This window comes from Girardinichthys multiradiatus, chromosome Y (assembly GCF_021462225.1).
Source record: "Girardinichthys multiradiatus isolate DD_20200921_A chromosome Y, DD_fGirMul_XY1, whole genome shotgun sequence".
Taxonomy (NCBI): domain Eukaryota; kingdom Metazoa; phylum Chordata; class Actinopteri; order Cyprinodontiformes; family Goodeidae; genus Girardinichthys; species Girardinichthys multiradiatus.
In genome coordinates this window covers 2,180,820-2,208,287 of record NC_061818.1, presented here as the reverse complement: position 1 = coordinate 2,208,287, position 27,468 = coordinate 2,180,820, and the positions used below count along the sequence as shown (strand labels likewise).

At 39.3% G+C, this 27,468-nt stretch overlaps 1 protein-coding gene across 2 annotated transcripts; it reads right to left on the bottom strand.

Annotated features, from left to right (window-relative positions):
* Nucleotides 1-700: 700 nt before the first annotated feature.
* LOC124864008 (protein rogdi homolog) lies at nucleotides 701-23,919 on the bottom strand. Of its 2 annotated transcripts, none has more exons than XM_047358608.1 (11): nucleotides 23,727-23,919; nucleotides 20,961-21,032; nucleotides 16,929-17,011; nucleotides 12,999-13,053; nucleotides 12,831-12,911; nucleotides 10,261-10,356; nucleotides 10,070-10,168; nucleotides 8,671-8,700; nucleotides 8,542-8,591; nucleotides 2,304-2,430; nucleotides 701-1,011 (listed from the first exon to the last, which is right to left on the bottom strand). In XM_047358608.1, the coding sequence occupies exons 1-11, from the start codon at nucleotides 23,799-23,801 to the stop codon at nucleotides 970-972; spliced, it is 810 nt and encodes a 269-aa protein (XP_047214564.1). In that variant the 5' UTR covers nucleotides 23,802-23,919; the 3' UTR covers nucleotides 701-969. The 2 variants fall into 2 exon arrangements, with proteins under 2 accessions (XP_047214564.1, XP_047214563.1); XM_047358607.1 differs by having other exon boundaries at nucleotides 8,671-8,784; nucleotides 23,727-23,916.
* Nucleotides 23,920-27,468: the final 3,549 nt, after the last annotated feature.

The window sequence follows — 27,468 nt, the reverse complement described above, 5'->3', positions numbered from 1 at the left end:
CAGCAAAATGTAAGCCAGTGGTTAAATGAGATAAAAACCATCAGAAGTGCTTGGAAATAGTTTCTACTGGCAACTTTCTTAACATGCTCTATGCATTGCAGCCATATTGGATAGAAAACTCAGGGCTGCTCAGCAACCTCTGTTGATCCCTGCTGGAATTCTGCCTGCAGGGGAGATACTTGTTTTGACTGGGAACTGTCACTTCCCTTAACATAGAGAATGCACTACTACATCAATTAGCATCCAAACTAACCCTTTAAATGAGCTGTGTTCACACTGACTGGAAAATAGATCAGATTTTTGCCATTTTAACTGGTTGGCCACCTGTCAGAGCTGGTCAAGCTAAAAAATAATAATTGACCAGTTTTGGTCGACGGCCAATTTTACTATTTCTGTAGCTTGAAGGTGTCACCTTCCAGACCAAATAACATTGACTATTTTTAGAAGCTGATAAGAGCTAACCATGGTGGAATGGTGGTACGTGTTAATCTAAGAGCACAATTGAAGTCTTTGAAGGATGAACCGGAGAAACAAGGACAACTAGAAACGGATCAGAGGAAATTCAGTCTTTTTAGGAAAAAAACAACCACTGTGATGATGCTTAGTCCTATACTGAGTGCAAACACTAGTGTTCAACATGATGAGTGACAAGTACCTACCTGGGACAACAACCAGGTACATACTGCTTTAACTTAAAGAATTCAAATAATCACATTCATTTATTGAGAGGTTCAAGTTGATACCATAAGCTGCAACATACACACGCACACACAAATGAAAAATCACTGACTACAACACAAATGGTAAATATTGATATCTGCTGTCAGATTGGTTTCCTCAGATCATCGTGCAACAGTTCAGGCTGACTAAATGCATGATAAACACATAGAAAAAGAAAAGCTTTCCAGGATATCCCTTACACTTGAGTGGTTAGTTTGATTAAGATCCGTTTCTGGAGGTTCGACTGGATCAGAACGGCCTGTAGTTCCAGAAACTGGAGAAGACAGATATCTGCAGGGGAGAAAGGACAGAAGCTCAGGTAAGTAACTGGATCAAATGCAGCACTGAGATCTAACAGAACAAGTACAGAGACAGGTCTGTTATCTGAGGCTATGAGAATATCATTAGTGACTTTCACCAGAGCTGTTTCAGTGCTATGATGAGCTCTGAAGCCTGACTGAAATTCTTCAAACAGATTATTACTCTGGAAAAGCTCACACACTTGACAGTTTTTTAACTGTCAATGTTAATTTTTGATACAGCACATTTAAAAACAAAGTTCACCAAAGTCCTTCACAAGATATAAAAAGCAGTCAAGATAAAAAAGTTGATGGGACTCGAAGAAAGTAAGTTTTCAGGCAGGATTTATACTAACTGTATGGACAGCTGGTTCCAGAGTCTATGGGCTACCACTGAAAAAGGCAGATCCCCTCTGTTCTTCAATCTGAACCTAGGCTGCACTGAAGGCAAGGGATTCTGTTTGTTGTGTTTAGATTTTGGACTTTTTTTTGGTAGAGTGCCTTAAGACATTTATTTTGAATTGGTGCTATTAGAACAGAATAGTTAAAATTCTAGAACGGTTCATAGTTTTTGACAAATGAATCAGTGAACCTTGAACTAAAGTTAATGTACCTTATTACAGGGATTAGTTTTCCTATGCAAAACCTTAGACCAGACAGTTTATTTAATTTTGACTGTACCAAACTAATTAGAAATTAAATGAATGAATAAAAGTTTGAATTCAACTGCAAACAGCAATTTAAGACACTTAATTGAGTTGGTGTTTATTGTTCTTTGTGTTTAACGTAATCTTTAGGAATATAACCGTTTCATTTCGGTTAGAAATTAAACAGAAAAAGTGTCCAAAGGGCTTTAGATTTGATATTAATGAAAATGTATCATTAAATATGACATAAGCATGTCAGCTCATTCCTCCACAGTCTGTGCTCTACCATAGTGATAATATCCCAGAAGCATGATTTCTGTCTTCTGGGAGTTTGCGACAGGATCATCGTCCTTGTTTGGCCTGGAGGTCCTACAGTTCGTTCAGGGCCCATCTGTAATTATGGAAGTGTGCTTCCACAGAAACTAGCTGTTTGATTTAATCCTTAATCCTTTTCCACCATACACCATAGTTTGACCTAACTACATGTAATTATTTTATATGTTCAAAATGGAATTTGTTCTGGAGTTTTCATATAAAAATTTAAGGCAAAAATAAACAAAACAAAGCCTTGTAAGAAAGGAGTGCTTCTGCTTTAGGAGGTGTTACAGTTTTAAGATGAAGCTTTGGCAACACCCACCTTGTCTTTGAGCTGCTGACATAGCTGCAGGGAGATGGTGAAGAACACCAGCGTGTCACTGAGCCATGGCACCACACACTCCACTTTGTGGACATGGCTTACCTCAAAGCGGTTGTTGTTGAGCTCACTGTGGAAGATAGTGTCCCGAAAAAAAGGAAAAGAGGGTTAATTAAACACACACCAAGTCAAACTACAGTACCTGATACCAGAATTTTAAGACAATATTTCCTACTGGTGAATGAATGCATGCACAGGACAGTTTGAATAACCCTGGTTTGTTCCAAAGAAGCTGTAAGTAAGTTAGTGACTAGAAGGAACAGCAGGAATCAATGTGTCTAAACTAATGACTGATTGTCTGGATCTAATTCAGTCAGTCATTTTCTATACCGCTTCTTCCATAGTGGGTCGCAGGGGAGCTGGTGCCTATCTCCAGCAGTCTGTCTATGGGCGGGAGGCTGGGTACACCCTGGATAGGTCACCAGTCCATTGCAGGTGGATACCATTCATTTGCCTAAAATAACTTTTGATCAAAATGAGGGTCTTCTATCTAAAATAACTGAAGTTGAAATAAAAAAGCCATTTTAGAGTCCAAAACTAATAAGGCACCAGGGCCGGACGTCTTCCCATCAGAGTGGTATAAACAGATGAAAGATCTCGTGGTCCCAACTTTGAAAACGGTATTCAATTATGTATTACAAAATGGAGTAATGCCACCATCTTGGAGCGATGCATCCATTTAATTGATAGCTAAGGAGGGTAAAGACAGACTTGAGTGTGGTAATCACCGCCCTATAAATGTGCTTAACCAAGACTATAAATTATTTACATGTATTATTTCTAGAAGATTAGAGAGTATTCTACCTAAAATCATTAGTTTGGATCAGATAGGTTTTGTAAAAAATAGACAGACACAGGATAACATTAGCCGAACGCTACACATCATTGATCATATTGTTAAAAATCAAAATGAGATGGTACTTATTAGTCTAGATGCTGAAAAGGCAAATTGGGAATTTCTGTACAAGGTTTTGGGTAAATTTGGTTTTAATCAATCATTTATAAAAGTGATTCAAGCTTTATATGAATGTCCAAAAGCGAGAATTAAAGTAAACAGAGCCCTCTCTCAAATATTTGAATTACAGAGAGGAAGCAGACAAGGATGTCAGAGTAGCCCGTTATTATTTGTTATCTTTATTGATGCACTGAGTCAAGGGATAATCCAGAATGCTAACATCACAGGAGTAAAATTGTTTGGACAAAAGCATAAGATTAGTCTTTTTGCAGATGATGTTTTAGTCTATTTGACAAATCCAGATCCATTTTTCCTTAAGCTCCTTTCTTATTTGGAAACACTTGGCTCAGTGTCTGGCTATAAACTTAGTATCGCTAAAACACAATCACTAAGCCTAGATTACAAACCTAGCCAAATACTGACCTCTAAGATTATTTAAATTGGGACCTTGATTGTTTAAAGTATCTAGGAGTATTATATTACCTAAATTATATGATGTAAATCTAAAGCCATTGTGGCAAAAAATTAATAAGGATATTAGAAGATGGGATTTAATACTAATATTAAATTTTGAATCCTGTGTAGAGAATGAACATACTGCCTAGGTTACTGTACCTGTTCCAAACTGTTCCTATTGTTATTTCAGACAAACAATTCAAGAAATGGAACAAAGCAATCACTAGATTTATTTGGCAGGGAAAAAGACAAAGAAGGCGTCTTAAAACTCTTTAGTTAGAAAAAGAGAAAGGCGGCCTGGCTTTACCCAACTTCAAGGATTACTACATCCCAGCCCAATTCAGAATACTGGTATGCTGGTGTAACTTAGAATATAAAGCGAGATGGAAAGAAATAGAATTGTGCCTTTCTGGAGGTTGTCTGATACAAGCTAGACTTGGAGATAAAAGGCTCATTAAAGAGCAGTTGCAGCAAAACAATCGGTGGATTAACGTACCTTTGAAACTATGACTGAAATACATAACTAGAAATACTCTGCAGGAAGAGATAAAGTTATTGCGTTGGGCCTCTTATGATTATGATTTTGTACCTGGAAAAACAGACGCAACATTTAACATTTGGAGAGGCAAAGGCCTATCTTCATACTGTATCAATATTCATAAAGGGACAATAGGAAATTTTCAATCCATTATGAGAATATTAACTACAAAATAGAGATTTATTCAGATTTCTACATATTCGTCATCATATACATAGTTTATATCTAAACATTAAGAATCTTTTTAAAATACCTATTTTGAAGATTTTTTTCAAAACATATCTCTATGATTCAGCTAATAATATCAAGATAATATAAGGATCTTTAGAAATTTGATATCTATTATTATGTTTTTAAACAAATATGGAAAAAAGAGAGCAAATCATTGAAGGACATTTGGTTAAAGTATTGCTCTTCGCAGTGGAAAAGAAGCTTTGGCTGGAAGAGCCTCTGTAGATATTTTATAACTCCAGCACAGAGTTCACCCAACTCTGGTTTAACTACTTGTTGGAGAAACTGTGGTGTAGAGGGAGTAAAACACTTTCATTTGTTCTGGTCATGCCCCTTAATACAAAGCTTCTGGAACTTGATTCAAATTTAATTGAAAATAATATTGAAATGTGCAGATAACTTTCAATTGGGATGAATATTATTTGGTACTTGGTACTCTATAGATGTGGATAAAAATACTAAATGTTTGTTTGGCACGATGAGGTTGGCAGCACAAAAATCCTTGTTATAATCTTGTTCATGAATCGCATTTCATAACAGACTTCAAATGGACGATTTCAACAAACTTTTGGAGAAATGGAGAACATATATTTTGCCTAGAAGGCCAGGATATGTCTGACACCCATGTACTACCTGTAAAAGAAACAAATCTGTATAATCTGCACCTCGTTTATCGCTTGGTTTTTGCTGTATTTTCTTGTTTGTTTTTTTTTGGTTTGTGTGCGGTTGTATATTTTTAAAGATGAAAAAATAAAATATATATACCGTATTTTCCGCACTATAAGGCGCACTTAAAAACCTTAAATGTTTTCAAAAAATGACAGTGCGCCTTGTAATCCGGAGCGCCTTATATATGGATCAATTGGTTAATTGGTTGATCCATACTGGTTGTACACGGCGCTCTGTCAAAATGTTTCAGTACGACTGGTAGACTACAAAGCCGCACCGCTTGCAGCATTACGGCTACCGTAGTCAGGGGTGTCGTCGAAGGAATAGCGGTAAACACCTGTACTGTGCTTACTCCTAGTCCAACACCACTTGTGTGTGTATAACGTTTGAATGTACTGTTGCAGGAATTGCCTGAACTATATGTGATTAGAAGCTCAGTGTGTGGGGTGTATGTTTCGTGTGTGTATGGAAGATGTTGACATTACTCCTCCGGACAGAGGTGGCGCTGTGTGCTGCCGTAGCTGAGAATCAAGAGTGAAGGAGTGACGTCGGTATTATTGTGTGTGTGGGGTGGGTAGAGACGGCGACCGGAGCAGCGGTGTATGAGTCTGTAAGCCCTGTGTTTTTACGTGCTGCAAAGTCATTAAAAAGAACCCCGAATCTCGTCAACAACTCAGTGTTTTGATGCTGTTTCTTCATGCTCAACTCAGCAACGTATGAGTGAGGGAGTTAACCCCGAGGAAACTAGTAACTTCGGCCCCTGTGTCATCAGACTACGGTCAGGGGACAGAAACAGGAAAGGTTAACAGTACTAACGTTTGATTTAGTGCATCAAACTGTTTCTTTTACGTGTTTACTGAATCAGGGAAAAGTTCCCTTTCACGTTTTAACTAACGTTTGATTTCAACTTCAACTTCATAGACTCCAATGCATTCCTAACGTGCGGTTGGCTCTATTCAATAGAATTCTATGTAGAGGAGACCTTACCATGAGAGTGAATGGAGTTATCAGAACGCTGGTTTGTAGTGTATTAATAAAGTTTGACTGACTGACTTATCTGACTGTTTTGTTGACATTCTCTTTAGCACAGCTCCATCTAGTGGATGCATAACGCAACCCCAGTCAAACGTTTGACTGCAGTAGCTTCTATTCTATGCGCCTTATAATCCAGTGCGCCTTATAGTGCGGAAAATATGGTATAAAAAAAAGAAGAATCAATGTGTCTAGAATAAATACATTAATTCTTGCAGCCACCTCTATGGGACTCTTTTGTTTTAAGAGCAAAATGTGTATCAGTCATTCAAGGGCATAAGAAGGTTATCAGTATGGATGCAGCACTGTGTTATAACCACATGGTTTTTTTTGCTGCCACTAAGATATAATACATCTACACATGGACATGTAAGTAGAGTGACTACATCTCTTAGACGATGGTTACAGCTAACAAGCCTCTGTCTATAGTTCAGACACTGTGGGTATGGAATGAGGAAGCTGGTGCATTGCTGCAGGACTGCTTTCAGAGCACAGCCTGGAAACAGAGCTACGCAAGACACTCATCCAATTTTGCATTATTTGCTGTTATTTCAGCTTTTAACTTTGTTCTCTCTTTTCTCTTCGTAGAAGCTACACCTGGCCTGACTCTGTGTCTGCCTGTGACACCTTTCTGGAGAGGGGTATCGTCAAAGCTTCTGCTGGCAACAACTTAATGCTCACCTTCTACAGATGATCCACATAGCCCTGTCTTTTAGTATTTAACCCTTTCTCTCTCCTAGACATGGAAATTGACTGAGCTTTTACTGTAACTAACTCTATGTTCTCTCTTTCAGACTCTAACCTTGAAAACTGGCTCAGAGTTTATCTGTTCTTTCTTTCTAGATGAAACGACTAAAGGAGCTACATCCACCAACATTTACTTTTCCTTCCCATAGAAAGTACTCCCTGGATCAGTGCTTCTTTGTTCTTTTTGTGTCTCTGCTCTGTTCTCTCAAACCTCCAGTCGGTCGTGTGGCCGCTCACACTGAGCCTGGTTCTGGTTCTGCTGGAGGTTTCTTCCTGTTAAAAGGGAGTTTTTCCTCTCCACTGTCGCTACATGCATGCTCAGTATGAGGGATTGCTGCAAAGTCAACACCAGTGACTGTCCACTGTCTCTACATGCTCATCCAGGAGGAGTGAATGCTGCAAGTCACTGACTGGATGCAATCTGCTGGGTTTCCTTAGATAGAAAAACTTTTTATCCAATTTGAATAAATAACTAAATCTGACTGCATTGTTCAATTGTTAGGATTAATTGGAATGTATGTACCTGACTATTGTGAAGCGCCTTGAGACAACATGTGTTGTGAATTGGCGCTATATAAATAAGAAATAAATAAAAAAACTCTTTCTATGGCAAGTTACCTGGAGCAATCAAAAACACGTCAAAAGCAGGTTTTTATAAATGTCAACTCTGACTTAACATCTGAAAAGCACGACACACTGGTACACAAATCGGCCACGTTGGTTTGCCACCCCCTCTGCTAAGGATAGGAATTTGATTTCGTCCACAAAATGTTTTTTTTTTTTTACCTGTCCTGTCCGGTGTTCAGGCATACCATAAAGAGCAGATGGTTGCCAACATGTGCCAGGGCAGGTTTGCTCTACAAAAAGGATAGCTCAAGACATAAAACTAATTGCGCGATTAACTTTATTGATCCAAAGCCTCTGAAAGGCATCAGGGTCCAAACACTAAATCTGACTCGGGTTATTTGACATGACCTTCAACAAGCAGTTCATCCTGGGAAACCCTCACATGGAATCAAAACAACTCCGCAAGGAAGAGTTGGCCAGAATTCTTCCACAGTGACGTAAAATACTGACTTCAAACGGCCAAGGGTGGAATAACCAGTTATTAAGTTTAGAGGCAATTACTTTTTCACACACACAGGTTGGTCTGCATAGCTTTATCCTTTAAAAGATGACTTCATTATTTAAAAACTGAGTTTAGTATTTACCCTGCTTATCTTTTGTTGATATTAAAGTTTATTTGATGATCTGAAACATTTAGGTGTTATAGAAGCAGAAACAGAAAAAAAAACTGTAATGTGGGAAATACTTTTCACAGCATTGCAACTTCTAATGAACTGGGTGACAGTGGCTTCTGACTGCACAAAGTAGAGCTGGAAACAGTCCTGTTATATATATATATGCCACAAAGTAAATGTTTATACATTTTAATCTGATAGGTGGATGGATAAAAAACTCTCAAGATGCTCATTGATTAATGAGTACAAAAGGGGCCACCTTACAGCAGACAGACAATTTTGGCTATACTGAATCTGGAAAAGCAAACTTACAACATCGCTCCAGGATTGTGCAACACTGAGCTTCCTGTTGGCTTGAAGTTCTAAGAACACAGGAGGGAAACCATTAAAACGGCGGGCAGGTGAGCTGTAGGTGGATCCATTAGTGTTGTTGGTTCTAACCTTGGTGGTGTTGGGTGGCAGCACATGTAGCTGGTAGACAGTCAGACACAGTTTGCTTAAATTTATGTAAAAGTTCACCATCACATTACCAGGCATAGGAGGAGTGAACATTTTCTGGTGTTAAAATGACAGATGGAAAAAGGTGTGAAACAACATCTCATGGCTTCATGTCTGTAAGCTGACACCTGTACTCTATACTCTACACCCTGCAGATACAACACCTTGCACATGCATTCAGACCCCTGGAACTGTCCAGTCTTTGTCACATAACCATAATCTTCATTGTATTTCATTGGGATTTTATGTGACAGGCCAAGATAAAGTAGTACATAATAAAATGATTTTTGTTGTTTTTTATGTTTCTGCAAATAAAAATCTGAAAAGTGTGGTGTGCATTTATATTCAGCTCCTCCAAGTTAACACTAGAACCACCTTTGGCTGCAGTACCGGCTCCAGGTCTTTTTGGGTATGTATTCTGCAGCCTCTAACGTTTTTTTTTTCAGGATTCGGTTAATTTATATAACGCCGATTTGCAGCTAATTTTATCTCAAGGCACAAAAAGGAAAACCTGTCCAATTAGGATTGTCCTGTATAAAGTTCCATCCATCTTCCCATCATCTCTGAACAGCTTCCCAGTTCCTGATTTTGGTCTGATCTTAGCAGAGCACCTACGTCCACATGTTTACTGTATCTCCTGCATGGCTCCTGGCAAATTGCAAACAGACCTTCTTATGGGATCCTTTACACAGCTTTCTTCTTGTCACTCGTCCATTAGTGCTGGAGAGGGTAGACTTTCCCTGTCTGTTTCGCCAACAGATTCCCCCACCTGAGCTGTGAATCTCTGCAGCTTTTGGCTGCTTCTCTGATTAATGCCGTCTTGCCCAGTCTGTCTGTTTAGTTGGACATCCATGTCTTGGCAGGTCTGCCGTTGGTCCATCCTCTCTCCATGTTCAGATGATGGGCTGAAAAGAGCTCTGTGACATGTTCACAGCTTGGGATATTGTTGTAGAACCTAACCCAGCTTTAAACTTTTCCACAACTTTCTCCCAGACCTGTCTGCAGTGTTCCTTGGTCTTCAAGATGCTGCTTTTTCTATGATGTTCTTTAACAAACCTCTGAGGCCAGAAACAGAATATCTGCAGTCAAACTCAGATTCAGTTACAAGCAGATGAACTCTGTCTACTACATAGATCACTTCTCAACCCTGGATTTTATTGACTGCTTTCACAACAATGCACTCATTTGTGTAGATCTTTCACATAAAATTTGGATGAAACAAACACATTGAGCTTTATGCTTGTAATATGTGACAAAACGTTAATATGAATACTTATGCAAGGTATTGCTGCAGCATTAAAAATGGAGCTTGTGTGAAAGGCCTACTCATGCTGGCCCGTACCATCAGACCACTGGTTGCAAGTTCTGGAAGAGTCAAGGATGCAGGAGTGGTGAGGCGGTTTCGTGCACGTGTCAGCTGTAACATCACTGCGTCCATGAGCTTTAGGGTGAACAGAAACATCTGGTCATTATCACAGAGAGTAGCCACATTCAGCTGCACCCCGAGGTGCCACCAAGCTCAGAGAGACAGACCTTATTAACCTCAGCCCCCGTCTTGAACTGGTACGTCTCATCACGGCTGTTTAGAAGCAGCAAAGCTTGGTTTACATGGTTCCTGGCATCCTGGATCTGAGGAAATAAAAGAACAGGAATAATGATAGAGATTCCAGATGAAGTCCGTCTTCAGATGTTGATGTGGAAAAGCTTAAGCTACTGACCACCAGGCAGGATAAGGAGCCATATTTATCTTCCATACTCAGCGAGCAGGATGATAACGGAGGTAAAAGAATCTCCTAAGCTGATTACTATAGAACTGCATCTTAGTCTCCATAACAACCTCAAGATACTATCGTCAGCTTGTTGTTGGGAGTAATGTAAGAAAAAATGCTTTTTCTGTCCTAAAATCACAAACCTTTGCCGAACTGAGCCAGGTCTTTAACTGGAAGTCTTCTACAAAAAACCCTCCAGGGGGGTTTGGTGAAATATGCCCACTCTTAGGTATGGTGGAGGATCCATGATGCAGTGGGCCAATTTATTTTCCAAACCCCATGGGAACGTTGTCAGAGTGCATGACATCATGAACTCTTTGAAAATATCAGGGTATTTTAGATAAAACCTGGTAAACTAAAAAAGGGTCATCAGCAGCATAATGATCCAAAGCATTAACAACAGTACAGAAAAGATTCATCAGACGTCAAATCAGCTTTCTTCCATGCCTCATGACCATCTCAGTCTCTAGTTAGTCTTTTCTTGCTAGGTGCTGAAAGAAATTTTCCATTTTATGTCAATTTAATGGATAATAAAGTAACTTATCTAATTGATCATAAATTAAAAATGCAATAAAATTAACATGTCTAATTTTAAAACAATGTGGTTAAGTTGGGTCTTAATTTTAAGACAAAAATATTTTTTAATTAAACATTTTCGAAATTAAATAAATGTATTAATCATAAATTCTAACAGTTTTTGCATAATTCAGCCCAAAAATTATGTCTGCTGAATCAAAAACAATACACGTTTTAGATTCCAGCCAATGTTGCCAGTCCAGTCAATCCAAAACCCACAAAAAAAAAACAAAGAACCTGACATTAGCAAAACAAAGAATACAGTCAACACATAAAAACCATAATGGTAAATGGACTGAACTTATATAGCGCTTTTCCAGTCATACAGACCGCTTTACACTAGAGCCACATTCACCCAATCGCACTCACTAACACTCACACATTCATACACCGATACGCAGATCGATAGGCAACTTGAGGTTAAGTGCCTTGCCCAGAGGCACATCGACATATGGCAGGAGGAAGCTGGAATCGAACCCACAACCTTCTGAGCCACAGTCGCCTATCTTATAATGAAACACATTCTAAATTGCACCTCTTTCAGTTTATAGGGGAATGGAACAGAAATATAGCCTGAATTCTGAGACTGTCTTCTATTACCACCACCTAGTGGCATGTTTGTTTACCCTTTAAACTGTGACCTCAATTGATGCATTTGGTTGGCTTTAGTTGGTCTGATAAATCCTGTAGTCTGTAATCCTGAGCAGTTCCAGCTGTTCAGGCAGCCTTTCAGTCATTAAAAACCAGCCTGTTAGTTGGAACTCCAAGTCTTTCCAAAACCAGTGAAGACTGTGGCACTAGTCCAGTGTGTCCCCAGCTTTGGTACAGTTCGGTTGGCCATATGGAGTAACAGCAGGGGGACGAACAATTGTGCCATCAGTACATTTGTTAATAAGTGTTTCTTAATATGGAATTTCCCTCACTGAATCAATATAATTAAGTTATTTTACACTTCTCAGTGTGAGATTATGTTGCTGCAATAACAGATTAATTTATATCCAGGCTTTTTCCCATGTATGTTTATATTCTGCTTCTTCTTGTTCAGGTGCAAGGTGAGCAATACAATCACAAGGTTGCATGTTAACATTCACTATTCACCTAATAATGGATCTTTTTAATTGATCAACATGCTGCTTTTACACAGATAGTTGTAGTTTAGCAGTGTGTTTATGAAATTGGAATGGTGAAAATATTATAAAATTATATTATAAGCACTGTTTTCAAGTGCAAGGCTGTTAGTTTTTAAGGAAACATGAAACTGGTCTAATTTTACCAATTAAACCGATAAATTAGCAACGTTTTTTTTTTTGCCATTTGTTTGCGAGCATGCTTGCAACCATCAGTGCAAATATATGGATATGTGCGCAGATGAACTCCAAGGTGGAGAAAAGGGCACAGCTTATATCGCCTATAGAAGCAGGGAAAGAGGTTGGGAACCCACTGATTTAACCAAACATGTCGGTCTTTTAACTGTGGAATGAAACTGGATCTGCCAGAGATAACACACAGGCAGACTCAGTGAGACCATGGAAATGGCACACAGGAGGAGACAGGAACCAGGAAGTGTGGCAGGCAAGGCTAGCTAATTCATCTGCAGCATTTATATGTCACATTATTACAAGCAGACTTGCTGTAGGACTACTGGTTCGACTGCAAAATATTTCTAACATGTTGAATTAAATAATCTTATTTGTTTACTTTTTGAAAACATCTTCCCTAAACATGAAGGAACTGAAAATAGACACTGAACACTTATACCTGCTGGAGTTTCCACTGTTTGTCTTCTCTCAACTGAAAATGCAGGACTTGGCCGCTCTTGGCAACCTTCAGGTTTATGTCCTGTTGAGAAAAGTTAAACATTGAAAGCTGTCATTCAGCCTTTAATCAGTGTTTGAGGGAGCAATGAGGGAAATATTGTCTACTCACAGCCTGAGTCAGAGCTTCTCCCTGCAGAGTCAGCACCCCTTTCACCTGATCCATGCTGCAAAAACAACCCAATGAATAAGAGATCAGTCTTTTAAAAGTGCTTCCATAAAGTTATGTAGAGTAATGCAAACTGGGACACTCCAGAAAAAAGTAAACTTCCAACAAGTCCAGTGTCTCATAAAAGTGTTCATACACTTTGACCTTATTCACATTTAGTCACGTTCCAACCACAAAATCCAATGTATTTTATTGGGATTCTATGTCACAGAATTGTCAAGTAGAAGACAAACAAAACAAACATTGTGTTAAAAGGTTTTAACAAATATAATCTGAAAAGTGTAAAGTACATTTATATTCATGTCTCTTTACTCCGATACCCTGAAATAAAATCTGTGTCAAACAAATCAAGTGTCTTCAGAAATCCCAGAGTCCTTCTGTAGCCCCTTTCCATTGCAGGAAGTTTCAGCCATTAGCTGGACTTTAAAACCTTTCTGCGTGTTTTGACACAATTTTACCCAAGTATTTTCAGTTTTCAAGGTCTTCAATTTCAGACAAAATGGTTCCTTATGTAGGGTAGGACTTTTCTTTCTTTTCTTCCTTCCTTCCTTCTATGAAGAATGGAAAATAATAGAGTTCACACTCCACTAAGTTAGGTTTACATGAAATGCCAGTCTTAGGGATGGTGTGGTTTTATTATACTATACAAGGAATATTATATAATATATTATACTATATAAGGAAATGGGGTTCTGTTTGATCATTAAAGTGGACTCTATAAAAGTACTTTTCTTAATATGAATTTACATGCCCAAAATGTTCTGCGAAGACAGATAAAATTAACTTGTAAATAAATACTTCGGTGACACTACCAGCTGTGTGCTGATAGGACAATGCAGCTGATTGATAAAACTTCCGCCTCTCTTCTCAAGGACAATGACTCTTCTATCAGTGTTGACACATAATTCTTGCAAACACACTCAGACTAATATATTCGCACCATCAAGATTCCACCGTACTCTTGCTAAATCTTTACTTATGTGTGTGTTGCTCACCCCTGCTGAGGTTTTTTGTACTATTTCAGACTCTATTCTGCTAAAAATAGAGGCTGAAATATGATTTTCTTTCCTCCTATCTTACTTTACCTAAACTTGTGATTTCAATAATTTTCATAGATTTTTAGATTTCTCAGAAGGATTACCAGCAAAAGCCAATTATTATTAGTATTTGATTAAAGCTGTTTTTTCACCAATGACCAGAGATTTTTAGATTTCTTAGGATTGTATTACAACACTTTCATACCAGTGAAAGCCAAACATTATTAGTATTTAAAAAGTTTGGACCTACCAGTGACCCAGCTTCTTTACTTAGACTTCAGTGAGCGCCCATGACTGTTACTATTTGAATGGTGGGACCACAGCTGTCTCATATCAGCGACCTCAAGGATTAATATTATTATTTTTCTTCTAGCACAGGATGAATTCCTTACCACAGAGGACTTAATGAGCTAATTACCTCTATTAGAAAGATTGGATTAGAACCAGCTCTTACCGGTAAACTCCCAAGGATTATTAATGTCATTTGATTTGTTTTTCTGTTTGAGTTTCTGTATCATTGGAATGTTTTTCCTCTTGTACAGCGCTTTGAGTGCCTTGTTCCTGAAAAGCGCTTTATAAATAAACTTGACTTGACAGTTTATAAAATAGCTACATTCACGTAAAATGTCAAACATTTTTTATTGAATTATAAAATAGTTTATATTCTGTTACTGTTATTCACCAGATTTTCCAAAATGCCTTATATCCACTTTCAGCTGCAGCAAACAGCAGGGAGCAGAAATGACAGAGTGATATGGCAGGATCAGGCTGCGGTTACTGGGAAAACATACTCCAACCGCTGAGCCTGCAGCCAGAGGACAGCTCTGCTGTCTGAAAACTCCGGAGCTCATTTTATAATGTAAGCTTATTCTTGAAGAATGCACAGATGAGGTTTTGAGGTTACCTTTCTCATTTAAAAACATCTTTAAGCTGCTTTTTGTGGGCGCGCCGGCGGCGCAGGAGTAAAGCAAGCGACCCATGTACGGAGGCCTTAGTCCTCGACGCGGCTGTCACAAGTTCCAGTCTATGGGGGAAATTTACTGGCAAAAATCAAGAGCACATATTTTTAATTTGAGAGCAGGATTTCATTCTGCTTGCACTCAAAACTTCTGCTTTCCTTAAAATATACTGTTCTCTCTCAAATCTTTGTTTCTGTGCTCTGATCTAAAGCTTCTTGCATAGATAATTTCTCTAACAGCTTCCTTCATCCTCCATGCGCGCAAACTTGCTCTCTGCTCGGATCAAAACTGCCCTCTCGAGTTTTTCCCTGCTCACAAATTCTTTTGTTCTCTCTCAGATTAAAGTCATATCATCTCCTATCAACCATGTCAGCCAATAGAATGACTGTGTGCAAATGCTAGGTCACAGGCTTAGTTGGGGTGCACTTGTTTCCTTCTACTGACTGTGCCTGTATTGCTATAATTGAGTGAGAACATATTGCATTTGGCTCAGCAATTGATCCAGAATTTGACGCCTCAGCAGAGTCTGTCACAATGGTAGATAGTATAACATTACAGTTATTTTATTGTGAAGCACTTAAATTATGGAAAATGAAGAATAAGCATTTATTTATAAAATGTAAGATTCAGATATCATAAACAGCTATCCTAATAAGTAAAAAAAAAAAGTGTTTAATTTAACCCAACAAGGACCAAACACTTAAAATGTAAGGTTAGCTTTGTCACCATTTTACTGAAAATATTGTTATAACAGTGATATTGTAAATCATTAACTTTATCTTTGATATACTAGATGAATTAGCAAATTTACAATGCAATTCTTAAATATGTCTTCCACTGAAAAGATGTTTGATTGTCATATTTTATTCTAATGTTGTATATGTTGATAGAAACAGATGTAGATGTTAAACTACTGAATGTTTAAAATCACTTACTTCAGGATAGTTTGAACTATCCATTGTCATTATACTTTGCTGAGTTGAGCTATCCATTGAAGTAGATTGACCTATTTCACAAAATTGCGACGCGCACCGGATGCATAGAAACACTTCCAGATTTTGCTCCATATGACCTGTGTCAGGGTAGTAGCAACCCAGGTACGCTCAGTAGAAGGAAACAAGTGCACCCCAACTAAGCCTGTGACCTAGCAGTTGCACACAGTCATTCTATTGGCTGACATGGTTGCTAGGAGATGATATGACTTTAATCTGAGAGAGAACAAAAATAATTTGTAAGCAGAGAAGAAACTTGAGAGCGCAGTTTTGATCTGAGCAGAGAGCAGGCTTGCGCACATGGAGGATGAAGCAAGCTGGAAGAGAAATCATCTATGCAAGAAGCATTAGATCAGAGCACAGAAACAAAGATTTGAGAGAGAACAGTATATTTGAAGGAAAGCAGGAGTTTTGAGTGCAAGTATTACTACGTTTGAGTGCAGAATGAAATCCTGCTCTCAAATTGAAAATATGTACCCTTGATTTTTAGCAGTAAATTTCCCCAATACCAGTCCCAGCCCGTTGACATTTAATGCAGGTTTGGTTACAGATACTGCCAATAAACTCAGTTGTCAAATCTTTTATGTTATTAACTTGCTACTTACTTGCAGCCTTGACTGTTTTTGATTAGCTGAATCTTTGTCACACACTGACAAAACTAGCTTAGCTTAAGCGAGTTAAAACTTATTATGTGAGGTGACAATAAAACGGACTCACCTAAACACTTAGACCATGTATCTGCCACTTCCTCACTCAGAAAGCCATTGTTTTCTAACAAACATTGTCTGCTTACTGTAAGCTGCAGCTAACTGGAAGACAATGTAGCTGTACACCATCTAAAAAGTTTGGCTTTAAAACAAATAGGTAAAGCTTTGGCAATATTACGTTGAGCTGCCAAGGATGAAGTTTTCCTGCTTCAGCTGACTTTCCAGGCCTGGTGTGGACATGGAGAAACGTCTGGACGCCTCCTGGAAACAAAAACCAAGAGACATTTCATTCACCATCACAGCATTTTATTTAGCAGATCAACTAGATTATTCTGTTCCAGAATTAAGCCACTAAAGATGGCAGCATATATGAAGAAGTCTGGACAGAGCAAAAGAACGGAACACATTCTTCAACAGGTTCAGTTCAGAAACAAGCTCATCATCCTTCTTTCCTCCCTCCAGCCAAACAGACATCCCACCCTCCTTGGACCCAAATCTTTCCTATTTTTCAGAAAGGATTCAGTGAAGTTGGTTTTAAGGGCTGAGATTTGTTGTGTTTCTCACTGCATCGTCTGGCAGCATTCGCCACATCCAACTTGTGTGTCTCTTCATCTTGTTGTTGTCACCCCAAGTTGTTGCATTTTATCTGTGAGGACTGAGAGGCTATACGATATCCTCTTAGATATGCTTTAAATGTCTCACACAACTAGATAGGGGAAGTGTCATCCTTATCATTCATCTCAAAAAACAGATGAATCAAAAGGCTCAGTCATAGTTGCGCTTTGGGGTGGTGTGCAGGACTCTGTTGACGGCACACAAGCCTGAACAAGAGCTAAGCATTTATAGTTGACGCAGATGTTACTGCAGTATTCACGGAAAACACAGGGGGCAGTATGCTAGGAAACCAGTGGAAATGTAATAAAAGAGAAGAAGTGCTTCACGTAACACCAGAAATGGCTGCGTACACAATGAAAACATTTATAATTAAAGTGATTCTGCTTCTCAGATTCATAAGAGTAAAACAATAAAGAAGAAAAAGCTTTTTGACCTCTTTGTGAAGGATCTAAAACTGTACCTAGATACAATTTTGGACTCAATAAAAAAGCTCAAAAACACGTGTTAATTCAGACAATTTAACTTTGTAACTCTAATTTCTCTTGCCTTTTTTTAATCTTATCTATTCTGTTACTCCCTTCCTTCTGTTCGTAAAAAGGTGATTTATTTGTGCGTGAAATGATTTCACCTTCAACCTCATTTTATTCTGAATGGAGCATGACATGCGCGGTCCGTGCCACAAAGCTTCAGAGGTCAAGTGTTAATTTTCTTACATATCTCTGCCATGATGAGTGTTAGCTCTAAGGTGAAGGAATGGATTGAATTTACCTCCTTACTCAAGCTTAAGGAAAATACAGAGGGTCCACCGTATTTGGGATATATTAATAATACTGAAATAACAAAGGAACACATTTTCTGTGGGTTACTCATCTGTTAGACATTATGGACAGCCAGGTAAAATAAAACATTTTTTACTACTACTACCACCATTATTATTAGTATTAAGAAAATACAAAACCACTTTCATTATGTCTTCAGGAAAGACGTCAGGGGTCCTCTCCATCTTGGAGCACTCTGCCTTGGGTCCATCACCCAACACCAAGTCAAAACATTTATGGCAGTTCTGGCATCCCGTACTTAATGTGAATACAGCCGCTGGCTTGCTGTCTCCAAGCTTGTAATTAGGAACTGGCCCAAAGGAACATGCTTCTGTCAGCTTTTAAAGTCTAACGGAAGGTGCTATAACATTATCGTGCAGATTTCTGCTAAAAAGCAAGCCAACATGTTGTTTGGACAGTTTTTCGTTTTGCTTTTTCCAACTTTGCACATACCTACTGCTGGATGACAGAACCTCTCCATCATTGTTGGAGTCTTCACTGTCATCGCAGGATGCAGGAGAAAAACATGGAAGCAACACGGTTGAAGCAGCAATGTTGTTGCAGCAACAGGAGGAGGAAATAGTAGCAAATGGTCAGAGGCGCTGAGTGGGCTGGATCACACACCAGGCACAGTTCAGTTGTAACACATTTCCTGCTCGGTTTAAGACCTCAAGCCTTTTCAAGACAAATGATTCCAGTCCACATCATGAGTCCATGGTGTGAAACTCCAAGTCAAGTCCTAAATCTTTTGTGATTTTAACAGGTCAAGTCTAACATCATGCCGCAAAGTGGTCCCCTAGCTCGCTGTACTCAGCTTCTTGTCCATTTCTTACCCACCGAGCGACTACAGAGTCATCTAAGTATTTCTGCAGATGACAAGAGTCTGTCTTGTACTGAAAGTCTGAGGTGTACAGAGTGAAAAAAGAACGGCGAGAGTACAGTTCCCTGTGGTGCTCCTGACTACCTGGTTAGACACACAACCCTTCAGTCTCTCACGAGTCTCTCTAGGACCTTCACGGTGTGGGATGTCAGGGCAACAACTCTATAGGCATTGAAGATGGATGGATGAGTTTTCTTTGGTACCGAAACCTGGTACTGGCACCTAGAACCCTTTCCTGGGTCAGGCTAAGGTTGAAAAGGTTCTGCAGAATGCCAAGGAGCTGCTCTGCACAGGCCTTCAGGACTCTGGGGCTGACACCATATGGACCTGGAGCCTTTTCTAGTTTTTTCTGTATACCTCCTTGTTGTCTCTTATCTTGACTTTAAGTTTATTCTGAATACTCCTCAATAATCTCCTCTCTCCCTTCCCTTGCTTTTTTTTTTACTTGTTTAGCAGTGACCTTTGATTGTCTCAAAAAAGCTCATAACATCATAAAGCACACTTCTCACCTGGGTCACACTCTGAACTGTTACTGTTAGGCAGACGCTGTAGATCAGTTAAAGTAAGGACAAGCAGATTCAACAGTTTCTATCCAGCAACAGCTAAACTCAACACAGCCAGACTGTAAGGAGAGATGCAATAATGGCAATGTGTGATCAGTACAAATACAAGTATGTGTTTTTATTTTAATAATTTTTAATAATAATTTTATTTTTTAACAAACTTCTATTTTACATTAATCATTTGTTGGTCATGCACAGACCAGATAATGTTTTTCAATTTCTTTGTACTTGTGACAATGACAATAAAAGGATTCCATTGTAATATATTCTATTCTATAATGCCACAAACCCATTGAGGTGTTGTGTCTGTAGCTTAGCAACAACTGGGTGGATGACATCACATCCATTGTCATGCACGTCGGCAACATGTCTGCTCATAATAGTACAAAAGTCAGGCAGAAAGACAGAGTCAGGGAAATGATCCTGCAACTGCACCCAGGGACAAATACCTTAAGTACTGGAGACTTGTCCTGTGGTGTGATGAAACTGAACTTTAAGTCTTTGGCCATAATGACCATTATTAGCTTTGCAGGAATAGGGGGAAGCTTACATGCCTGAGAACATCATCCATACTGTTGCTGAAATATTGCACGTAATGCAGAGCACTTTCTGTCGCTAATTTTCTGTCACAGCTTGTTTTGTTTTTTGCTGTTCGGTTTCAAAAGAATGCTAGAAGCTACTGTATTTTGATGTATTAAGCACCATTAGTAAAAAAATATACATTCTTGCACATGAGAATATTCAAATGGTAGAGTTGGGGGGCAAATTGGGCAATTTGGAGACCTCGCCTCAAAAGTCTTAATATTAAAACCTCTTCTGCGCTTTGAGCGTCTGGTTGCTGAAAAGCGCTATATAAATAAACTTACCTTACCTTCTGCTTCACTTTATGAAGATACATATTTGCAGAGACTATAATCACAAATTATACTATAATTTGACAGAAGTTTAGAACATCATTAGAATCATTATGAAAGGAATCCTCATCCTAAAATATGTTTTTTCATCATGTTTTTCTTTCCCCCCATTAACAAATATACTGAGATTCATCCACCCTAACACATCTTAGAAGTGTTCACATTAATACGACACCAAAGGTATTCAAATAGACCATGTGACTGCAAAGATATAAAACTTTTATTATGGTGAAGCAGTTTCTCCAGCAGATAACTAAAAATAGGTTTAGAGTTGAAAGGGTTAAATGATAGTGGTCTCTCATACTGCCTGTTGGCCACATTCAGTTTCAAAAACTACCTTTGTTATTATTATTAGACTTTTCTGCTTCTTGATAAGTTAGTAAAATGTTTAATTGTCCATCACTAAATTGCAGCTCTTACCTTTAGGATCTCCTGGAGCTGCTTCAGGACAGCGTGAACTTCTTCTTTCAGCAGCCAGTTAAACTCCTCCACCTAACAGATGGGAGAATCACAGTGAATATCTGTAAGATCAATACAAGCACCTGGATGCTACTTCTTACGAAGCCTCTACAAGAGTACGCTGAACTTTTTTACGCTTTGTCAAATTTCTGCTGCAAACTTGTCAGGACCTGAGGACCAACATAACATCATTGTGAGGTAATGGGACAGTAATTAACAGTTTTCACCATGTAGTTTTACATAAATAAGAAATGTCATGCCTTTGTCTTGAGACCCATTTACTCTGACACCTCTAAATACAGTTCAGTGCAACCAGCTACCTTCAGAAGTAACCTAATCGGTAAAAAGAGTCCAGTTGTCAGTTGTTTAATCTAAGTTCAGATGTTCTGTTTCTAGTCTTTTGAGGTTTGTTAGAGAACATTAGAGAACAAACAGCATCGTGTAGACCAAGGACCACAGTAGAAAGGGCAGGGAGAAAGTCGTGGAGAAGTTTAAAGCAGCGTTAGATTCTAAAACAGTATTCAAAGCTTTGAACATCTCACAGTCAATCATCTGAACATGGAGACAAGATGGAGCAACGGCAGACCTACCATTAAAACCTTTGTGTGACAGAAAACCAACATTGCACATCATCCTGAACATGCCATCTCTATGGTAACATGATGGTGTTTGCAGCATCCTTTGTGGATGTTCTTTTTAGGCATAGACAGGGAGGCCTTTAGACTGGGGTGGAGGTTCACCTTCCCGCAGAAAAATTTGGTCAAGATCAAAGCATGTTTATGTGTTAGAATGGTCCAGTCAAAGCCCAGAACTAAATCCAACTGGGAATCTTTGCAAATACTTGAAAAGTGATGTTTACAGACACTCTCCATTCAGTCTGTGAATGTGTAATGCTGGTAGCGAGGTCCACAGAAGATTCGCAGCTATAACTGAAAGGTGCTTCAACAAAATTTCATTCAAATGTATGCCTCAATTTCTCAGATTTCTGTTCTCTAGACAAGCCATGCGTCGTTTTTCCTTCCACTTCAGAATTCTGCATCCCATAAAATTCCAATAAAAACACATTGAACAACATGTAGAACAGTTCTATTGGTAGGAACAGTTTTGCGAGACAACAAAAAACAATTTGGTTGTTCTGTTTCCCTGTTTAGCCGAGGTTCTATTGATCTCATTTTAGGACAATATATACTAGGATAGGATAATATCAATTAATTACCAATTACAGTGTAATCTAAAATGTTAAATCTCAGACAGAAATGTTTAAGTATGTAAAAGTCAGGTTTTGGCTTCCTTAGGAAAATATCCTTATGTGCACAACTATTGGGCAACTATTATTGTGCAGTTTTGATGCAACTAAATGAAAAACACTTTTCACAAAACATTTTCCCGTCTCACTTTATTTTATTTCTTTAAAGTGAGAATTATAAACATACAACTTAAAATTTCCAATAAACATTTATGACATAAAAATAATAATAATCAGCGACCAATTTAGTCCCCCTTCTTTTCAATAACAGTGATAAGCCTTCCATTCATGTCAGTTTCTTGATCTGTTGGCGATCAGCTTCGTGTGGAGCAGCAACCACGTCTCCCAGACACTGTTCCTAGGTGGACTATTTGCTTTCACTGTAAATCTTCTGTTTAGAACTGCCCACAAGTTCTCATTTGGCTTCAGGCTAACCATGCAGAGGAGTATTTGGATGCACGTGATGGAGCATTGTCCCGCATAAAAATCATTGTCTTTCTGAAAGATGCAGACTTCCTGCTTCTTGCTTGCGGAAAGTGCCCAAAAACTGGAAGTAGGTTTGGGAGTTGATTTTGAGCCCATCTTCAACCTGAAAAGGTCCAACGAGCTTATCTTTATTAATACCAGCCCATACCAGTACCCCACCTCCACCTTGCTGGCATCTGACTCGAAGTGGAGCTCTGTGCCCGTTACTAATCCAGCCACAGGCCCAGTAATGGAAGATGTCAGCACTGGAGGATTATGGGTTCCTGGTAGCTTCATGCTTGATTCTTTTCAAATCCTTGCATCTTTTTTTTTCTCACCACACTTTTCCTGCGACCCTGTTGACTATTTGCAACAAGACGGTTCTGTGATCACGCCCCAATATCTAAGCAATTTCAAGAGTGCTGCATCCCTCTGAAAGACGTTAGGTCATTTTTGACTTTTCAGTCTTTTAAAGCTAAAGAAAAGAAGCTGCCTAATGCACATCTTGACATAGGGCGCTGACCTCCTTAGCCCACACCCTCCTTCATTACATGGACACACACCACCTGCTATGCTTAAATCCATTAAGCATTAAAGTTTATCCAGCTTGGAGTTAGAAAATATGTCTAAAAGTATTGATATGGTAAAAATACTCAATTGCCTAATAATTGTATACCTGTAGTGTCTAATCAAGTTCAGCATTTTAATCGTCTCATGTTTGCCAAACATCTGTACATTTGATCTATTTTTGATGTATTTGTCTAATTAAGTTTTGGACTAGCCTCCATGTTCAGTGATGCTCTGTCACCGCGCGGGCCTTCTGATTGGCCGCGGTGACAGCGCGAGCTCCTTCTCCCCTCGCGCCTCACAAACATTTAGACTGGCGTCATGCTATGCCGACCAAGAACTGGACGGCAAGATGTCCCACAGCAACATTTGGGGTATGTAAGGATGAGACGGCTAGCTGTCTGTTTCAGCAGGCTGTCCCTGTGTGTCTCCCTGTTGGAGGCGCTTACCAGCACGGCTCTTTCCACCTGACTGGCAGCGGACATCTTCGGCAGCTCGGACAGGGATCTCTGCGGGTGCAGCATTTTTCTGCGGCCAAGAAGCAAAACCTAAATGAGCAGCTTAACAACACTGTCCGTTCTCTTGAGATGAAGGTGATTTTGCAGCCCATTAGCTTAGCGGAGGATGTGTTGCCTTCAAGGCTATCGGAAATTATATAACAAATGAGGGTAACAAAGAATCTCTTAAAAAATAAGAAATATGCACTCTGTAATAGACCGTAACAAGTCTAACTTGATTGACTTTAATAAAGATGCTAAAAAAAATTGATACCAGTTCATTTGTAATTAAAAACAGGATGTTAAAGGAATCTACTATGGTGCGTGTGCAGGTCAGTTGTTTTCCCATCTTAGAAACATCAACATTTTAGCATTTAAGTTGTCTAAAAAACAGACCGCTGTAATTGTGGTTGAATCTGAAAATTTATATCACCCAGTCAATTATTAAAGAAGTAAATTTTGATTATTACGAGAATCAAGTAAACGCATCATTATACTAGTCACACACTTGCCATTACGATGGCCCCACCCACTCGGCCTTATTTGGTAAACCCCGCCCACTCACAGAAACAAACCCGACCATGCAAAGTTCAGACTTGTTCAATGTTATCGCTGGTCGGCAGAGAATCGTTGGGGGCAGAAGTTTAGTCACTGTTTGCAAGTACTTTTCAGCTGCAAACAGAAACGCTTTGTCTCTATCTGTGGATAATTTTTTATTGTCTATTTTAGACATTTTGTTGATTCATTTATCCCTCCCACTTGTACTTGAGGTAAATAAAAGCTATGAAAGTTAGCATTCAATAGAAACTATGTTTTTTCCACTTAAAAGTGAAAAAACTGACAAAGCACGCTTGGCAGTGAAGTATAGATTTTCACTGCAGTCATTTTCTACCGCTTCTTCCATAGTGGGTCACGGGGGAGCTGGTGTCTATCTCCAGCAGTCTATGGGCGAGAGGGAGGGTACACCCTGGACAGGTCACCAGTCCATCGCAGGGCAACACACAAACAACCATGCACACACTCATTCATACACCTAAGGGCAATTTAGAGCTACCAATTAACCTAACAGGCATGTCTTTGGACTGTGGGAGGAAGCCAGAGTACCTGGTGAGAACCAACGCATGCACAGGGAGAACATGTAAACTCTATGCAGAAAGACCCCCGGCTGGGAATCAAACCCACGACCTTCTTGCTGCAAGGCAACAGTGCTACCAACTGTGCCACCGTGCAGCCCTTTTTTCACTTTTCTTAAAAGCACAGAGAAGGAAAAAAAAAACCTGCTAGTTCTTATTTCTATGTGTTTTGGGTCAATCACAAGGGGAACAAGATTCAAGCTGGTCGATTGACATTGATAAACACTGTGGTAACAAATGACTTTTAGATTTTGAAGCACTGGACCTGCAAACAGTTGAACATTACATGTTTGAGCCAGAGTTGGAATCCAATGGCCCTAAAACATAATGGATGCTGGAGTGGATGGTTGAACCTGAAGCAAACAGTGTTCATAAACATGTTTCTCTTTAGAACTGGTACATTCTTGTTTATATTCCTATTGGATTTTTTTCCCCCTGGCATCCACACCATCTTCTCCAAACACCTTCTCTCTGACTAGTGAGCGACAGAAATGTTTTTCCTTGCCACCTCCCTGTGTTGTTGACTTGATGATGGATTTGAAAGAGTAATGTGATGCAAAATAGGTATAAAGCTAAACATAAAAAGCAAAATTCAAATGGATATATTCAAAAGAACTAATCAGACAAGATAACGATAAATATCTAAATAGCAACTAGAATTAGGTCTAAATGTTTCAGAGAATTAACAGTGGAGTACAGCAATTCAATTTCTTAAAATTATGCAGTTTGCTTCTCTGCAGGATTCAGGTGTGTCACAATACAGAGGATGAATCACAATCAGATTTCCCAAAAATCTGAGAATGTTTTAAGAACATTTACAAATTATCCAGCAATCATTGTGTTAGAACGAGAATAATTAATCATAGGTTAAAAACTTTCATGACTATTGCATATTCAGAAAAACAGACATCTGTTTAGTCTGAGAATTTATAAAATTTCCAAGAACTCCATCTTCAGCTCTTCTGGCCTCAGCTATTGTTAGTGTTCCAGAGCTAATATAGCAGACTTGGGGTTGCAGAAGAAACCCTCTCTCTGAAAACAAATCTGGCAGCATGACTTTGGTTTGCAACGTTGCACGCAAAAGCCGAGATCTTTGGCTACAATGTACAAGTTTCTACAAGAAAGGACTGATGATCTGGGTTTGTTGAACAGGTGCAGCTTACTAAGGATCTTCTGCTGTTGAATGAACAAGTACAGCTTAAACTACTAGAATATTGGAAAAGTTGGTTTTGCCCTCATTTCAGAGAAATAATTACAAAATCCAAAATTCAGTGTTTCAGGAAATTTGAATATTACTGGTCCTTCTCAAAATATTAGCATATTGTGATAAAGTTCATTATTTTCCATAATGTCATGATGAAAATTTAACATTCATATATTTTAGATTCATTGCACACTAACTGAAATATTTCAGGTCTTTTATTGTCTTAATATGGATGATTTTGGCATACAGCTCATGAAAACCCAAAATTCCTATCTCACAAAATTAGCATATTTCATCCGACCAATAAAAGAAAAGTGTTTTTAATACAAAAAACGTCAACCTTCAAATAATCATGTACAGTTATGCACTCAATACTTGGTCGGGAATCCTTTGGCAGAAATGACTGCTTCAATGCGGCGTGGCATGGAGGCAATCAGCCTGTGGCACTGCTGAGGTCTTATGGAGGCCCAGGATGCTTCGATAGCGGCCTTTAGCTCATCCAGAGTGTTGGGTCTTGAGTGTCTCAACGTTCTCTTCACAATATCCCACAGATTCTCTATGGGGTTCAGGTCAGGAGAGTTGGCAGGCCAATTGAGCACAGTGATACCATGGTCAGTAAACCATTTACCAGTGGTTTTGGCACTGTGAGCAGGTGCCAGGTCGTGCTGAAAAATGAAATCTTCATCTCCATAAAGCTTTTCAGCAGATGGAAGCATGAAGTGCTCCAAAATCTCCTGATAGTTAGCTGCATTGACCCTGCCCTTGATAAAACACAGTGGACCAACACCAGCAGCTGACACGGCACCCCAGACCATCACTGACTGTGGGTACTTGACACTGGACTTCTGGCATTTTGGCATTTCCTTCTCCCCAGTCTTCCTCCAGACTCTGGCACCTTGATTTCCGAATGACATGCAGAATTTGCTTTCATCCGAAAAAAGTACTTTGGACCACTGAGCAACAGTCCAGTGCTGCTTCTCTGTAGCCCAGGTCAGGCGCTTGTGCCGCTGTTTCTGGTTCAAAAGTGGCTTGACCTGGGGAATGCGGCACCTGTAGCCCATTTCCTGCACACACCTGTGCACGGTGGCTCTGGATGTTTCTACTCCAGACTCAGTCCACTGCTTCTGCAGGTCCCCCAAGGTCTGGAATCGGCTCTTCTCCACAATCTTCCTCAGGGTCCGGTCACCTCTTCTCGTTGTGCAGCGTTTTCTGCCACACTTTTTCCTTCCCACAGACTTCCCACTGAGGTGCCTTGATACAGCACTCTGGGAACAGCCTATTCGTTCAGAAATGTCTTTCTGTGTCTTACCCTCTTGCTTGAGGGTGTCAATAGTGGCCTTCTGGACAGCAGTCAGGT

What these genes read in the sequence shown, in the direction of transcription:
- LOC124864008 (XM_047358607.1), bottom strand. Translation starts at nt 23,801, where the DNA reads ATGCTGCACCCGCAGAGATCCCTGTCCGAGCTGCCGAAGATGTCCGCT. An exon ending in GAGAAGCTCTGACTCAGGCT is followed by an intron (nt 12,912 to 12,998) that starts GTGAGTAGACAA and finishes TTTTCTCAACAG; the next exon opens with GACATAAACCTGAAGGTTGC. An exon ending in TGCCACCCAACACCACCAAG is followed by an intron (nt 8,592 to 8,670) that starts GTTAGAACCAAC and finishes CTGTGTTCTTAG; the next exon opens with AACTTCAAGCCAACAGGAAG.